General features: G+C 40.6%; 1 protein-coding gene across 1 annotated transcript in view; it reads left to right on the top strand.

Moving 5' to 3' along the window:
* Window positions 1–11,137, top strand: part of LOC143289474 (serine/threonine-protein phosphatase 2A activator-like) — a 15,334-nt gene extending 4,197 nt beyond the window's left edge. The window contains exons 5-10 of the mRNA XM_076598451.1: window positions 2,094–2,211; window positions 4,162–4,261; window positions 5,499–5,623; window positions 6,679–6,779; window positions 8,115–8,222; window positions 9,218–11,137. Of these exons, the coding sequence (XP_076454566.1) occupies window positions 2,094–2,211; window positions 4,162–4,261; window positions 5,499–5,623; window positions 6,679–6,779; window positions 8,115–8,222; window positions 9,218–9,301 (636 nt within the window). The 3' untranslated portion in view covers window positions 9,302–11,137. The remainder of the gene's footprint in view (window positions 1–2,093; window positions 2,212–4,161; window positions 4,262–5,498; window positions 5,624–6,678; window positions 6,780–8,114; window positions 8,223–9,217) is intronic.
* Window positions 11,138–17,500: the final 6,363 nt, after the last annotated feature.

Below are 17,500 nucleotides of genomic sequence, written 5' to 3'. Positions count from 1 at the left end.
ACTTCAATACGTGATGGATGGATGGATGGATAGACAGACATGTAGATAGATCATATATATGTGTGTGTATATCTCATTCTCTGTCTCTGTCTTTCTCTGTCTCTCACAGATAAGTAGATAGGTAGATCGTATATGTGTGTGTATATCTTGTTCTCTCTTTCTGTCTCTGTCTCTCTCTGTATCTGTCTGTCTCTCTCTCTCACTACATGAGCAGTAGAGTACACTACTTTTTGTCACAACAGATTGCTGTGTGTGAAATTTGCGCTGCACTCCCTAGTGAGAACACATCGTTACAGTGCAGTGCCACCCTTGGTTTTTTGTTGTTGTCAGTCTGCAAGTATATTTTGTTTACTGTTAAAGTGGATTTTTCAGCATTTTGCCAGGTACAACCCTTTTGACAATCACCAGTATCAGTGAGTGAGTGAGTGAGCATTTAGTTACACAACCTGTAGGTTGTATTTTTGATTGTGTATTATTTATGATTTTATACTATGACGTGTGTGTGTGTATGTGTGTGTGTGTGTGTGTGTGTGTGTGTGTGTGTGTGCGTATGTGTGTGTGTGTGTGTGTGTGTGTAAATAATCTATTAATCATCTTAATGTCTTGTATCTTGTGTTTAACTTTTTTGGTACTGGGTTTTCCTGTTTGTAAATACCTGGAGCATATTTTTAAGATTAGGTAAAAATACTCATGATAACTCTAATGATATTGTTATTAATAATTATTTTGTTGCTGAAGGTTCTTTGACATAATCTAAGTATGTTCCACATGTGGTCTTGGTTTATCCTGTCACAAAACAGATCTGAATGACTAGTGCCCAGACCCACGTTAGATGTTGTGTGAGGTTTTTGCACTAGAGTTTCAGACAAGATGGTAAACTGTTATATATGGAACATCCAGCTAGCACATATGATAAAAGGTTGCAACAAGAGTGTTGTTCTTGGCACAGTTCTAAAGACAAATCCACCTTTGCTGGTGAGCAAATACACATAGAGGCAGAGTGAAAAAAACTGCACAACATATTTGTCCTACACTCGCCAGTGTATTTTTCCTCTCCATTAGACCTTGAATGGTGGTCATGATTCTAGTCATTCACATGAGATATAAAACCAAAGTTCTGTATGCAGCATGCACCTTGCACATGTAAAAGAACCCATGGCAATAAAGATGTTGTCCTGACCAAAATTTGTGAAAAAATATGTTTTGACAGGAAAACAAATACACCTGCAGGTTGAAAATTTTTTTTAAAAAATCAATGATATTTGGGTGGCTCTGCAATGAAGCAACGCACTCTCTCAGGGAAGAGCAGCCTGAATTTCACATACAGAAATCTGTTGTGACAAAAAGAGTAATACAATACAATACAATACAATACAATACGATATGATACGATTCGATACGATGCCATGCAGTGCAGTCTAATCCAATACAATACAATACAGTACAATACCATACAATACATTACAATACAATACAATACAATACATTACAATACATTGGAATGTAATGCAATACAATACAGTACCATACCAGACCAGACAATATAATACAATTCGATGCAATACAATACAATACAATACAATACAATACAATACAATGCAGTACAATACAACGCAATACAATGCAATGTAATGCAATACAATACAGTACAATGCAATAGTGATAAGAAACTCTAGGGAAAGCTGGACAGTACAAGGTCTTCAGAGAAGAAGCCCCCCCTCAGTCAAGTGTTTCAGCCCTGAACTCCTTACACTCTAAGGGGGCTGGGCTGGACCCAGGTCATGACTCCTGGATGCTATTGTATTGCCGCTTTTTCAGTACAATCCAGTGCAGTGCAATACCACACCATACCATACCAGACAATACAATACAATACAATACAATACAGTACAATACAATACAATACAATACAATGCAATACTTCTCTAGAGGGGAGATGCACAAATAACAAGAAAAAAAATTGGGGGAAAAAAAAGTAATACAGTGCGGTTCATGAACACAGAAGAAGAAGAAGACGAATACCATCAAACTGAATGTGCATGATACTCGAATTACGATGTTCAGACAACATTCAAATTATATTCAACTTGCAGAGGTCGGAAGAACTGCTGAAAGTGGCGCTGCCAGAAAAGTACCAGGGGGCAATACCTGAGATAGGGGTGTACCTGACGGAGGGTTTTGGCAACAGCACACGCATTGACTATGGTACAGGTGAGCTCACTGCAGTAGGGAAGTGTAGTGTATTGAAGTGTTGTGTAGTGTGGTGTGGTGTGGTGTGGTGTGATGTGTTGTATTACAGTGTATTGTATTGTCGAAAGGTATTGTATTGTTTTGTATTGTACTGTACTGTATCGTTGTATTGTATGGTATATCATATCGTTTTGTATTGTGTCGGATTGTATCATATTGTACAATTAGTTGAGTATTGTGTTGTGTTGCGTTGCATTGCATTGCTGTGTATTATGTACTGTACTGTACTGTACTCACAGTACTGTATTGTGTTGTGTTGTGTTGTATTCTGTTGTATTACTCTTTGTCACAAAAGATTTCTTTGTGTGAAATTCAGGCTGCTCTCCACAAGTATTGTGTTGTGTTGTATTGTATTGTATTGTATTGTATTACTCATTGTCACAACAGATATCCCAGTGTGAAATTCAGGCTGAACTTATTGCTACAGTGCAGCACCACCCCCTTCCCCCCCTTTTTTCCCCCTCTCTCTCTCTCTCTTTTTATTTCTACTTGCAAATGTATTTCTTTTATTATCAGATTCAATTTTTCTGTGGACAACTATTTTGTTCCCATGGGTTTTTTTACATGCGCTAAATGCATACTGCACACAGGATCTGGGTTTATCATCTCATCGGAATGACTAGCATCCAGGCCTCTACTCTAGGTGTGGTGGAGGGGAGAAAATACTGCAGAGTGTGGGATTGGATCCTGTGCGCTCAGATTCTCCTTCTGTGTGTATTTTATCTATATACCTATATCTGTATGTATATATCTATCTGTGTATTCATCTCTCTCTCTCTCTCTCTCTCTCTCTCTCTCTCTATATATATATATGTGTGTGTGTGTGTGTGTATACATATAATTATACATGTATACATATATGCATACATACATATACATACATCCCCCTGTAAGGATGCCGGGGGTCTTTCAGTAAAAATAGCATCCCCACCTTCTGGAAATTTCCTCTTTTCTATCACTCTCTTTGTTTCTGCCTTTTTTTTTTCTTCACTGTTGTCTCATTTTTCAGCCTTCCCAGTCCATTCGCCTTTCTTTTTTCAAGCAAGTCGACACTTTTTTTTTCTCTTTTCCAGTCTGTGATGTACTATCTGTGCTGTTTTGCTCTGGCGATTAAGTAGTGAGATGTAAACACTGGGATGGGCACTAGCTGCCCATTCTGCAGTGTTATTTGCCTATATGGCCTTTTTTATGTATTTTTTTGTTTGGCTTGAAGGGTTGTTTTTTGGGTTTTTTTACAATTTTTTGTAATCTGGGGATGATAAATTAAGCAGAAATGCTGGCGTCCTCAGCATGGCCTTGTCTTAATTGCCATAAGGAGCTAAATGGTTGGGATACTGTGTCATGAACTGTGTTTTGTGGGTTTTATTAGTGTTGTTGTTTTTTTGTTGTAGATGTGACCGTTTTTGTGTTGATGCGGTTGAGCATTTATATGGTTTGACAGTCCTGATATGGCTCTGTGCAGTCGGCTGGACAATAAGCAACAAGAATAAAAAATACATACATACATACATAGATAATCAGTACAGAACATTGCAGTACAAGTACAGCGTTTGTATGGTAGTCAGTATTATCTGACATCAGAACAGCACAGGAGGCAACTGCTGTCCCGACTATCTGAGCAAGAACTTGATTATAGTGGAGAGTGTCTTGTCCAAGTTGCATCCCCACTCTCTCAACCAAGAGGGTTTTAGGACAGTCAGCGTTGGAATGGTTCCCAAAGGCCAGCTAGCCCCTCCAAAGCTGCAGCACTATGAGCCAGTGCAATCTTGCCTCCTAGTTTGAGAGTCATAGTCCTTTGAAAAAAACTAGGCTGTAAATGACAGTACTGTGAATGATGGAGTCAACTGCTGAAGTGTGTGTGTGTGTGTGCGTGTGTGTGTGTGTGTGTGTGTGTGTGTGTGTGTTTGTCAGGTCATGAACTGGCATTCGTGGCCTTCCTGTGCTGCCTGTGTAAGATCGGCGCCATGGGGGAAGAAGATTACACCGCCATTGGATTAAAAATCTTTGACAAGTGAGCAGTGTGTGTGTGTGTGTGTGTGTGTGTGTGTCTGCATGCATGTGCGTGTGTGTGTGTGTGTGTGTGTGTGTGTGCGCGCGCGCCTCTGAATGTGTGCACATATGTGTGTATGTGTGTGCACATTTGTGTGGACATCTCTCTTTCTTGTGCGTGTGTCTGAATAGAATACATTAGAATAGAATAGATTTCATTTCTAATGAAGCCTGATTCGTGCATATGATTTATAAATACATAAATATATATATATGTGTGTGTGTGTGTGTGTGTGTGTGTGTGTGCAATTGCATATACACATACAGTTATTCTCAAAGACATGTATTCATACACATACATACATATATATATGCATACAGTGTATACACCTACATAATTATACGCACATAGATCTGTATATACAAATATGAATACCGGATGCCAATTTAGAAAACAAGGATGCTGGTTTGCCATTCATTTAGAAAGAGTTTTTGTCAGTGCAATGCCAGGTATCGACAGGTATTATCATTATCATTTTTGTTGTTATTGATGTTATTACTATTATTATTGTTTCTGTTACCAAGACCATGGTGATGATGGTGATTGTTATTATTGTTATTACGATTATTATATTTGTTATTAGGTACCTACAGCTATCATTATTGTTGTTGTTGTGATTATTATCATGACACCAGGTTTCCCACATTTATTAATGTTGTTATTATGATTATTATTATGATGACACCAGGTACATACAGGTATAGCATTATTATTGTTATGATTATCATTATGATGATTACACCAGTTGCCAACATGTATTGTTATTATGATGATGATGCAGGTATTATTTTTTTTGTTATAATGATTAACATTATTCATGATAATGATATCAGGTACCGACATATGATGATGATGATGATGAAAGGTACCTACAAATGGTATTATGATGATGATGATAATGATGATGATGACAATGATGATGATGATGACAGGTACCTACAGATGGTATTATGATGATGGTGACAGGTACCTACAGATGGTATGATGATGATGATGACGATGATGATGACAGGTACCTACAGATGATATATGATAATGATGATGACAAGTACCTACTGATGGTATTATGATGATGATGATGATGATGATGATGATGACAGGTACCTACAGATGGTATTATGATGATGATGATGATGATGATGATGACAGGTACCTACAGATGGTATTATGATGATGATGACGATGATGATGACGACAGGTACCTACAGGTAGCACGACACCTGCAGATGACCTACAGGATGGAACCGGCCGGCAGTCACGGTGTGTGGAGTCTGGATGATTACCAGTTCTTGCCCTTCCTCTGGGGCAGTTCTCAGCTGTTGAGTACGTAGTTTTGAGCACTCTGTTGAGTACACAGTTTTGAGTTTTGAGCCCTCTGTTGAGTACACAGTTTTGAGTTTTTGAGCACTCTGTTGAGTACACAATTTTGAGTTTTTGAGCACTCTGTTGAGTACTCAGTTTTTGAGCACTCTGTTGAGTACACAGTTTTTGAGTACTCTGTTGAGTCCACAGTTTTGAGCACTCTGTTGAGTACACAGTTTTGAGCACTCTGTTGAGTACACAGTTTTGAGCACTCTGTTATGGCGGGGGGCAGGGGGTGGGGGGGGCTGTTGGGGTGGAGAGGGGTATTGATGGGGAAGGCGGTGAGTGGGGAAACGAAATGCAATGCACTTTGAGCGTCGGTTATTATTATTATTATTATTATTTTGGCATAGCAGATATTATTCACTGCACCGATGGCCATAAAAGATTGTGGGAACTTTCACCGTTTTTGACTCACTTGTGTAAACAAAGTGAGTCTATGTTTTAACCTGGTGTTCGGTTGTCTGTGTGTGTGTGTGTGTCTGTGTGTCCGTGGTAAACTTTAACATTGACATTTTCTCTGCAAATACTTTGTCAGTTGACACCAAATTTGGCATAAAAATAGGAAAAATTCAGTTCTTTCCACTCATCTTGTTTAAAACAATATTGCGCCTCTGGGATGGGCACAAAAAAATAAAAAAAGAAGCCTAATTATATGCAAACTGCATTTACTGTTATATTTATATTTTTTGTATTCTCTAAACTTGGCACTTTGACCTCTTATTCTGACACAACAACAAGAGGAGTCATTATTATCATTTTTTGTTCAAACAGGAACTTCTTTTGCTAAGCATGGAATTTTTATTTATTTTGCAAACGTTTTGGTGCAGATAGTAAAAAAGGGAAATTACTCTGTAATTAATGCTAGGGGACTTAATTTATCACAAGTGAGTCTTGAACGCCTTGCCTCTCTTGTTTCTTTTTTCTTTTAAGTGCAACCGGTCTTGCACTTTTTATATGCTGTCTTGCTACAAACAGGTAAAAAGTATCCAATGAATGTGACTCTCTATGCACAGGTCACAGACGGATTCTTCCCAAATCTTTCGTGAAGCCCGACATCTATGAGCATTTCTCCAAAGACTACCTCTTCCTCGCGGCCATCAAGTTCATCAACCAGGTCAGCTTGTAGGTGTGTGTGTGTGTGTGTCACTGAGTGTGAGTGTATTTTGGTACAGTTACATTTACAACCACAGCCACAGCCACACACACACTCACCCCCCCCCTCCCCCCCCCCCCCCCCACACACACACAGAGGTAAAGACAGACACAGTAATCCCCCCCCCTCCCCCCCGACCCCCACCCCCCTCCTCCCACTCGATTTTTTTCCTTTCCTCGTCTAATATAACTTACAGTGAAAAGACGTTAAACTAAAGAACGAACAGGGCCTTTTGCTTCATATTAGAGTCACTGTGGTTTCAGTTTATCAGGGAGGTGTCTTTGCATTTGGACAAATCCATACATGCTTCACCACATCTGCGAGGCAGATGTCTTGACAGCTGCATAACCCAATCTGCTTGTCAGGCCTTGAGTTTATTTCTTTTACAGAATTTAGCCAGAGGACAACGTTCCAGTCAAATGTGGGAGAAGGTGACAATAACACCTGATGCTGTTTTGTGTTTTATAATATTGTTTGCAAAGTATTACTTATATTTATGTAAAATTGAGGACAGCTTTCCACAAATATCAGTTGTTGTTGTTTTTTTAACAAATTAAAAACTGGATATAGAAGTGAAGAATATAATGCATATATTAACTTTAACCATGCCATTTTCTCTGCCAGATGGCTGCCTTACAAATTATTGATCACAAATGATTAGTAACCTGTTCATGATTAACGGAAATTAACCACCCATATTTATTTTCTTTTTATTGATGTTGGTAAGAAATGATTGTGAAGTTCACTTACTGTAAACATACTCCAGATACTTGACAGTTTGTATTCCTTGACAGCTTGTGTAAGATCTTAAGAAATGAATGATAATACTCCACGATGATAACCAACCTATGTATAATGCAGCTGCGTGGCTGTTTCTGTCTGTCAGTCTAGTTATGTTGATTTTTTTCTTGTTTTTGTTGGTGTTTTTTTTTACTTTATAAATGTCCATTAAGATGTTGTTGTTGTAAAATGTCAACCTATCAAAATAGAATTATTAATAATAATAATGATAATAATAATAATAATAATAATAATAATGGACATTTTTTGAGCGCTTTCCTCCCTTAAAGAGAGCTTTACAATAAACATCAAACACACACACACACAAAAGAAAAAAGAAGAAAAAAAAGAATTAAAAAAATGTTTAAAAAAAAAAAAAAAATGTGGGAGAAGGGGCGAGAACAGGATTTGAACCCAGACCTTCAGGGGGACACTGGATCGGCAGTTAAACACCTTGACCATTGTGCCGCCTTGCCCCTTGTCCAACGGTCACTGTCTGTACTGACCACTGTGCAGGTGAAAACTGGGCCTTTCGCGGAGCACTCCAACCAGCTGTGGAACATCAGTGGTGTGGCCAACTGGGGTAAGGTGAACTCCGGGCTCATCAAGATGTATAAAGCTGAGGTGAGGCTGCCGTGGAGGAGGGATTTGGGGTTGTTTGCGGGGGTGGGGGGGGGGGGGGGTGTTTGTATTTGTGTGGTGTGTGTTTGTTTGTGTGTGTGTGTGTTTGTGTGTGTGTGTGTGTCGTGTGTGTGTGTGTGTGTGTGGTGTGTGTTTGTGTGTGTGGTGGGGGCATGTTTATGTGGTGTGTTTGTGTGTGTGTGTGTGTGTGTTTTGTGGGTGTGTGTGTTTGTGTGTGTGTGTGTGTGTTTTGTGGGTGTGTGTGTGTGTGTCGTGTGTATGTGTGTGTTTGTGTGGGTGTGTGTGTGTTTGTGTGTGTGGTGGGGGCATGTTTGTGTGGTGTGTGTGTGGTGTGTGTGTTTGTGTGTGTGCGTGCGTGTGCGTGTGAACAGAATAGAATATAGAATATTGTATTGTCATGAAAACTTAAGCTTTATAAGATGCAATGAAACATGAACATGAACATAATATGAAAAGAAAAACTCATGAACAAATTTCACCTGTCTTGGCTGTAATTCATTTAGTAAGGTCAGTTCACTAAGCTTGGCATTTGGAAGGCATATATCGTTCAAGAATCTGTTTCTGTAAACAGTGTGTGTGTGTGTGTGTGTGTGTGTGTGTTTGCATGCTTGTGTGTTTGTGTGTGTGCTTGCTTGCTTTGTCATTAACACTTTCCACTTGTCTTGCTTCTAAGTTTAAGTTGAGAGACCAAGCTCTAAGCGGTTTAAAAACACGGGGTCATTTTACACAACAGGCTGCCTACCTGGGTAGAGCCGACTGACAGCTGCCACTGGGCGCTCATCATTCGTTTCCTGTGTCATTCAGCCAGGTTTCAGCCACGCACACATACACACTCATACCGACATGTAACATTTTGCATGTATGTCCTTTTTGTTTATTTACCCCGCCATGTAGGCAGCCATTCTCTGTTTTCAGGGGGTGTGCATGCTGGGTATGTTCTTGTTTCCATGGTGGTGGTGGTGTGGTTTTTGTTCCAGGTGTTGGCTAAGTTCCCCATCGTGCAGCATTTCCTGTTCGGCAGTCTGCTGTCCATCCAGCCCGCCCCGTCTCCAGCTTCCTGAGGTCCTCTCTCTGGCCTGTGTTAGCGTCATCGTCAGCATCAACATCCGTTTGTCACCACCTCTCTCTTCATGCTGCTGCCATCGTCATCTTCATCATTCCTTTGTCATCGTTATCATCGTTATGAGACCGTCCCTCTCCGATAGATAGGTTCATGGCTCATCAAGTGGATTGTAGAACTATTACGTGAATATTAATGGTCAGTTATGTCGAACTACAGCCATCAGAACAGCGGAGGAGGCAAATTCTGTCCCAACTATCTGGGCTGGAATTTGATCACAGTGGAGAGTGTCTTGCCCAAGTCACATCCCTACTCTCTCGGCCAAGAGGGTTTCAGGACAGTCGGTGTTGGGATGGTCCCCAAAGGCCAGCTAGCCCCCAAGGCTGTTATGTTACTGCGTTGCTCATGAATACTGCAGACGGTGGGTTATGTTGGTAAGATTATCTTGTTTTGAATGAGACACGTTTTGTATAGATTTTTCTTGGTTAGTTCTGGGCATACATTTTGTGTTGAATTTTTTTCGGTTCTGTGTACTTATTTATCATTTCGTGATCAGGACTGATATGATTATTGAAAAGATGTAAGTTTTGGTGGGTTTTTTTTTATAACTTTTAAAAGATTGATATTGGTTGTTGTTGTTTTCTTTGATGAAGCAGATTACGGTTTTAAATTTTGTTGGATATAGATAATGTATAATACCTCCCAAGTATATTTTGTATTTGACGTTGAAAAATATTAGGGTATGAAATATGTGTTAATAGTTCTTCACAAAAGACCAAGCTGTAGGTGACTTCCCATTGCAGTGGAGAAACCATTGGTCGTACAGCTCTCACTTTGCCGCTTTCACTCAGCAGTGTATGTGACAAGATTAGTGAGTTGCTTCCTTGGAAGGAATGGTCAGTTGCTTGTCCTTCTTCTTCTTCCCTCTGCAATGTCCATCAGCCGTTAGTCCGGCTGTTAATGACATGTGGGGAGGTGCGCGCAGCATGGAGAGGGAGAGAGAAGAAAGGAGGGGAAAAAGAATTTTGGCCCTAACGGTTAAGGCGCAACTGTATGTGGAGCTGCACTCAGGGCTTCAGGCCCAAGGCCCTGTAGCAATCTCAGTGAAGCTGTAGGCCCGCAAATTGCCATACCATCGGGAAAAAAAAAAAAGCTTGACATCCTTGTTGATGTACAGGATATTTAGGCTTCTGTTTTTTGTGCTGAATTATCGCAGTTTATTGAGGGCATTTGATAATATATTGGGCCTGTATGTTAGTTCTTCAGGCAATGTAAGTCCGCATGTGCAATAGCACGGGTGGGTTTATGTTCAGATCTGAGTGTTTGTCAGTGTGTATGTGTATGTACCTGTATATGTACATGTACATGTGTGTGTGTGTGTGTGCTCAAGAATGCATGTGTGTGTTAGTACAACACCACTTCAATCTGACACTGAGTAGTTTATGATGATGGTGTGTGTGTGTGTGTGTGTCCACGTGAATAGGTGGGCGGGTGAACCTGTTAATGTGTGTCAATTAGGTGCATACAGTAGTCTTTGCTTACTACTTTTTTTTTCTACTTGTTTTGCTGAATATCGCAACAGTTTATAATGTTCATTTCATTTCTATGTTCATGCAAATGATACTGTTTCTTTTCATTAAAACTTCAGCACATTCTTCTCTGTTTTTGATTTTATTATGCATAAAGAAAAGAATCAGGAACATTTCTTAGCTGGTTGTTTACTTCTAAAACTCTGTTTACTCGCTCACTGAAACATATCTTATGGGAAAATGTGTTGAGAGCAGTTTTGTTACTTTTCTTTCAAACCTACATGCGATGTTGTGTAAATAAACAAATGAGCTGATTTGAGCGTGTGGTGTTAGGCATCTCATGATGATGGTCGTGACAATCTGTGTATGTGTGTACAATAATGATCAGCAGTAGTGCGTCCCTATCCCCACCTGGAAATGTCCTCTTTTCTCCTTTTCTTTCTGATATCCTCCTTCATTTTCTAATCCATTCAGAGAAGAAGCCATCCTCAGTCAAGTGTTTTGGTCGTTAACTCCTTACACTCTAAGCGGGCTGGGTTGCACCCAGTCATGACTCATGGATGGCCTTGTATTGCCGCCTTTTCTTTTCTTTTTCTTTTTTTTTTCCTGGTCCTCAGCAGGTTTGAACCCGCGCCTCCAGGGTGGTCGCCACTTCAGGACTGAGTCACCTTTTCTGGCAGACGTTTTAACCACTGAGCCATCGTATGCCTAGTTTGAGTAGGGAAATTTAATCCTTATGAAGTTTACTTTCATTCCTCCTGGACCAGATCCAGCTGGAACTCTTTTCTGCTGTTTCTGCCATTGCCTTGAGAGCCCGTGTCCTCTCTCTGCCAGAAATCGACAGCTGTTTCATCAGGCTGTAGGCAGATGCGCCCACAAATGACACAAAAGCGTGAATTAAAATGATATTTATAAAAAAAAAAAAAGAAGAAAAAAAAAGCAAATATCTCAGTTTCTCAAAAACTTTTATTTTCCATTTGAAGATGACAAAATGATCATGTTTCCACATCAAGACAGCACAAAACAAATTCCCATCAAGGCACAAGAAAGTTTGTGTCTCAAAACAATGAATCGTTGAATTAGTATGAAAGAAACGCTTGCAGTGGAGGAAGGATTTTGTTTGAATGTTCTGTCACACACTGGTGACTGATCACCTTTAGTTGAAGAATTATTTTTCTCGTGGAATGTTATCATTTCAAAATAGATAAATAAAAAGGCCGATGAGGTGGGTGGCGTTGAATGGTGGGTTTGGGGGAAACAGGGCAGATAGGGGATGGAATCAGGGATGAATATTTAAAATAGATAGGAGTACAGTTAAAGTTTCCGTTTTTCAAGATGTCACTGCGTTTGGACAAATCCATATACGTTACACCACATGTCGCATGTGCCTGATCGGCAGCATAACCCAACGTGCTTATTCAGGCCTTGAGTGCATGCATACATGTTCGTGTACCTATCAGAGGACAACACTCTCGTTGCCATGGGTTCTTTTTCAGTGCGCCAGGTGCGTGCTGCACACAGGACCTTGGTTTATCATCTCGTCCAAAGGACTGGACGTTCAGTTTGATTTTCCAGTCAAACTAGGGAGAAAGGGCGAGAGCGGGATTCGAACCCAGATCCTCTCTGTATTGGCAGTTAAGTGTCTCAACCATTCTGCCACCCTTGTCCTTAAGATAATGGTACGGTTAAGTCAGTTCAGTTCGGTTCAGTTACCCAAGGAGGCGTCACTCCGTTCAGACAAATCCATAGACGCTACGCCACATCTGCTAAGCAGATGCCTGACCAGCAGCGTGACCCAACGCGCTTGGTCGATCAGGCCCTTAGGGGGAAAGAAAAAGGTGCATAAACAAATAAAGGGATACATCATCAAATCAATGAATAAATAAACAAACAAATGAATACATGGATAACATACAAAAGTAAGCAGATAGACAATGAAATAAAATAAACTGCAGGAACCCCCCACCCCCACCCCCACCCCCAGCCCACCCTGCTAGGGAGACACAGTGCTGAACCAGGACATCTTGGAGAACAACTCGAGAACGACTGTGTCAGTTGGAGTAGAATATAAAGTTTTCTTCAACATAGTTAAGTGAACTTATATATAGTTAAGTAAATGTAGATGAGGACAATTTGAGCTTAAAACAAAAATAGACAGATTCATAGACTAATCAAGCCATGCGCTCCCATCACCCGTTGCAACGATAACCTGCAAAGGTTCCTGCAACGTATCGTTCCAGATTCAGATTCCAGATTACTAAATGGATTTCATTGAAGGGAGGTAACATGAAAACGGTCGCAGTGACATATAGATGTGAAGATGTTGGTCAGCTGGGTACAGGAAGGGAGCAGGGTGCAGCAGGAGCAGGGTCATCAGGGTGACGCTGTGGTCGTGGACTGCTCGGCTTCAAGACCCAGAAGAAACAGAACCTCGAACAACTGGGAGGGGAAAAAATAAAAGAAGATTATTATTATTTTTTTTTTTTTTAAGCTTTGTTGGTTGTTTAGTTACAACGTCCTCGTTTGAGCAGTGACGAATCTGTGTGTGCACACACATGCGAGCGCATGAACATAAACCACATGCACACAACGCGAACATACACACACGTATCACACACACACACACACACACACACACACACACACACACAAACTGCTTCTCGGTGTACATTCTAAAACAATGAATCTGCCAACTCTAGCAGAACTGGGCAGATTTCCAATTGGAATTCATATTGCATGCAGAGTTCTTGACCACTGGACTCATAATTCTGGATGCACATAATGATAGCCATATCAAAAAGGTCTATATGTCGATGATGAACCAACCAGACACAATTGAAAATCCATGGATACAAAGAATATTCTTAACAATGTAGGATTAGGTCATGTTTGGAATAATCAGTCAACATTTAGTAACAGCAGACTTAAATTTACATTACGCCAACAACTAAGAAATAGGTATGTACAATTCTGGAAACAGAGAAAAACTGAATACAGCAGATTAGACTTCTACAACAAAATTAAAAGAAACGATTATCAAATTGAGAATTATCTAACTGATAAAATCGATCATGCTCACAAACAAGCTCTTTGTCAACTCAGAATAAGCGCACATTATTTAAACATCGAACGAGGAAGATATGCAAACATTCCCAGAGAAAAGAGGTTATGTGCTGTATGTGAAGTTGTTGAAGATGAATTACATTTCTTAGATACGTGTATCTTATTTCATAATTTGCGAAACCATCTAATCACAACTATACAGCAGTATGATCATCAATCAAATGTGATCTCTAGAAAAATACAAAACAATATCCTAAAACCAAGTGATTTATTCACCTACGATGACTGTCAAAAAACACTCGCCAACTATGTATTTCAGTGCATGCGTATTAGATGACCGTTTATTTCTTTGTTCCCTTTGTTCTTTGTTGTGTCTATCAATCCTTCGGGATTTTATGACAATAAATGAAGTCAAGTCAAGTCAAGTCACACACACACACACACACACACACACACACACACACACACACACACATACATACATGCACACACACACACACACATGCACACACATGCAAACACACACACACACGCACACACACACACACACACACACACACACACGCACACGCACGCACACACATGCACACACTACATGATTGTCTAAAATCGCAACTGCAGACTTAGATAAAGAATGATCAATGACCAATACATGCATAGTGTTACCTGTATAACGGAATGTATTGACAAGTGTGTTGTGTTACGTGTGTAAGGACTTTCTTAGGTAGTCAATGCAATAAGGTTACCTGGACAGAGAGCTGAATTAATTGTATACATGCATAGTGCTACATGTATATGTTAACTGACAAGGTTGTTGTGTTACATGTGTAAAGTAGTTGACAAATATGTCATGTTATCTGTGTAAAGTAGTTGACAACTGTATTGTGCTACATGTGTAAAGTGGTTGACAAGTATGTTGTGTTACCTGTGTAAAGTAGTTGACAAGTATGTTGTGTTACCTGCGTAAAGTAGTTGACAAGTATGCTGTGTTACCTGTGTAAAGTAGTTGACAAGTATTTTGTGTTACCTGTGTAAAGTAGTTGACAAGTATGTTGTGTTACCTGTGTAAAGTAGTTGACAAGTATGCTGCGTTACCTGTGTAAAGTAGTTGACAAGTATTTTGTGTTACCTGTGTAAAGTTGTTGACAAGTATGTTGTGTTACCTGTGTAAAGTAGTTGACAAGTATGTTGTGTTACCTGTGTAAAGTAGTTGACAAGTATGCTGTGTTACCTGTGTAAAGTAGTTGACAAGTATGCTGTGTTACCTGTGTAAAGTAGTTGACAAGTATTTTGTGTTACCTGTGTAAAGTAGTTGACAAGTATGCTGCGTTACCTGTGTAAAGTAGTTGACAAACTCCTGGTGGTCGACTTGGCCGTCATCTGAAAGGTGACACGATGTTAAAGAACGACTTTTCTAAATGTTTCCTTGTACTGAACAAGAAGGTGAATCATGCTGCAATCAACACACACACACACACACACACACACACACACACACACACACACACACACACACACACACACACACACACACACACACACACACACACATTAAACTTGACATTTTTGTGGTTCAATAAGTTATTGTGTGGCACACCGTTCTGCTCCATTCGATGCAATCTATCAATCATTGTGTTACTATGACATACTGTAAAATATGGTATACCAGTCTTGTCAATCTTGTTCAAATTCAGCACCATTTACATACCTATTATATTCCATAACCATGGCTTACTGTTCTGGACAATCGTGTTTAAACACGGCATCCTTGTGTCATAAGCCACACACTCATTACATTTTGTTACTGACGCTTAGCAGTTTGTCAATCATGTCGAAATCCAGCACCATTCAATCATAAACCATTACATTCCATAAGTATGGCCTACCGTTCTGGTCAATCTTTTTGAAATTCAGCACCCTTCCACTCCATATTATATTCCATAAGTATGGCCTACCGTTCTGGTCAATCATGTCAAAATTCACTACCCTGCAAACTCCGTATTATATTCCATAGCTGTGGCCTACCGTTCCTGTCAATCATGTCAAAATTCACTGCCCTCAAATTCCTATTACATTCCATAGCTATGGCCTACCATTCTTGTCAATCGTGTTGACATTTAGCACCCTTCAAATCCCCTATTACATTCCAGAACTATGTCCTACCGTTTTGGTCAATCTTGCTGAAATTCGGCGCCCTTCAAATCCCTATTCCATAACTATGGCCTACCGTTCTTGTCAATCATGCCAAAATTTACCACCCTTCAAATCCCTGTAATATTCCATAACTATGGCCTACAGCTCTGGTCAGTCTTGTTGAAATTCAGCACCCCTTCAAACCCCCTATGATATTCCATAACTATGGCGTACCGTTCTGGTCAATCTTGTTGAAGTAGAGCTTGGAGTCCGCGATGTCCAGCTCCCCGTTCTTGTCCATGTCCAGGTCAATGAACAGGCCCAGGGCCACTGGCTTCAGAAACTCCGAGTTGTTGGCAAAGCGGTGAACAAACTCTGACCGGGACACCAGGTGGTCACCTGTGGTGGGAGGAGGGAGGACCTGATAGATAGGTAGAGAGATAGATGAATGAATGAATGAATGAATTGAGGGGGTGTGGTGGACGAATGGCCAGGGGGCTGGATTCTCGCCCAGGTTTCCTGAGTTCGATCCCCTGTTTCGGTACACCTGGTGGGGGTAAAGGGTGAAGATTTTTCCTATCTCCCAGGTCAACACATGTATCAGCCTGCTAGTGTCTGAAGCCCCTTTATTTGAAGAAGCACACCTTAGAAGGAGAAAAAAAGTCCAGCACGTTAAAGAGCCTGTTATCCATGTGAGCGTTCAGTGGGTTATATAAACAAGAACATACCCAGTATACATCCCCCCCCTCCCCCCGCCCACGCCCCCATCCCCCGAAAACTCAGTGTGGCTGCCTACATGACGGGATGAAAACGGTCAGACAGATAAAAAAAAAAAAAAAAGAAAAAAAAGCTCACTTGTACATTCGGGTGAATTTGAGATTTGCAGTACACGAACGTAGAAGGGGAGGAGGAGGAGGAGGAGGAGGAGAAGAAGAAGAAGAAGAAGAAGAAGAAGAAGAAGATGATGATGATGATGATGATGATGATGATGATGATGGTAGAAGAGGAGGAGGAAGAAGAAAAAGGAGATGATGATGATGATGATAGAAGAGGAGGAGGAGGAAGAAGAAAAAGGAGATGATGATGATGATGATAGAAGAGGAGGAGGAAGAAGAAGAAGAAGAAGAAAATGATGATGACGACGACGACGATGATGATGACGATGACGATGAAATAAAGGACATCTGCCCACAGACCATCGGCGTCATAATCAGCGAAGACGTTGCTGAGGTCATCGATGTCGAAGTGACCGTTGTGGTTGACGTCAGCCCTGGTGAAGAGCTGGTTGACTGTCTTCCTCACCGTCTGCATGAACTGCACCAGGGCGGCGTTGGGCGTCGTCTGGCACTGCCTGGCAACCAGTCAGTCAGTCAGTAGATCGGCTGTCCAGCCTTACGTTGAAATTCAGCACCGTTCTATCACAAACCATTACATTCCATAACAAGTGTAATGGCCTAGAGGTAACACGTCCGCCT

Source organism: Babylonia areolata, chromosome 14 (assembly GCF_041734735.1).
Source record: "Babylonia areolata isolate BAREFJ2019XMU chromosome 14, ASM4173473v1, whole genome shotgun sequence".
Taxonomy (NCBI): Eukaryota; Metazoa; Mollusca; class Gastropoda; order Neogastropoda; family Buccinidae; genus Babylonia; species Babylonia areolata.
This window is presented reverse-complemented; position numbering and strand designations above follow the sequence as displayed.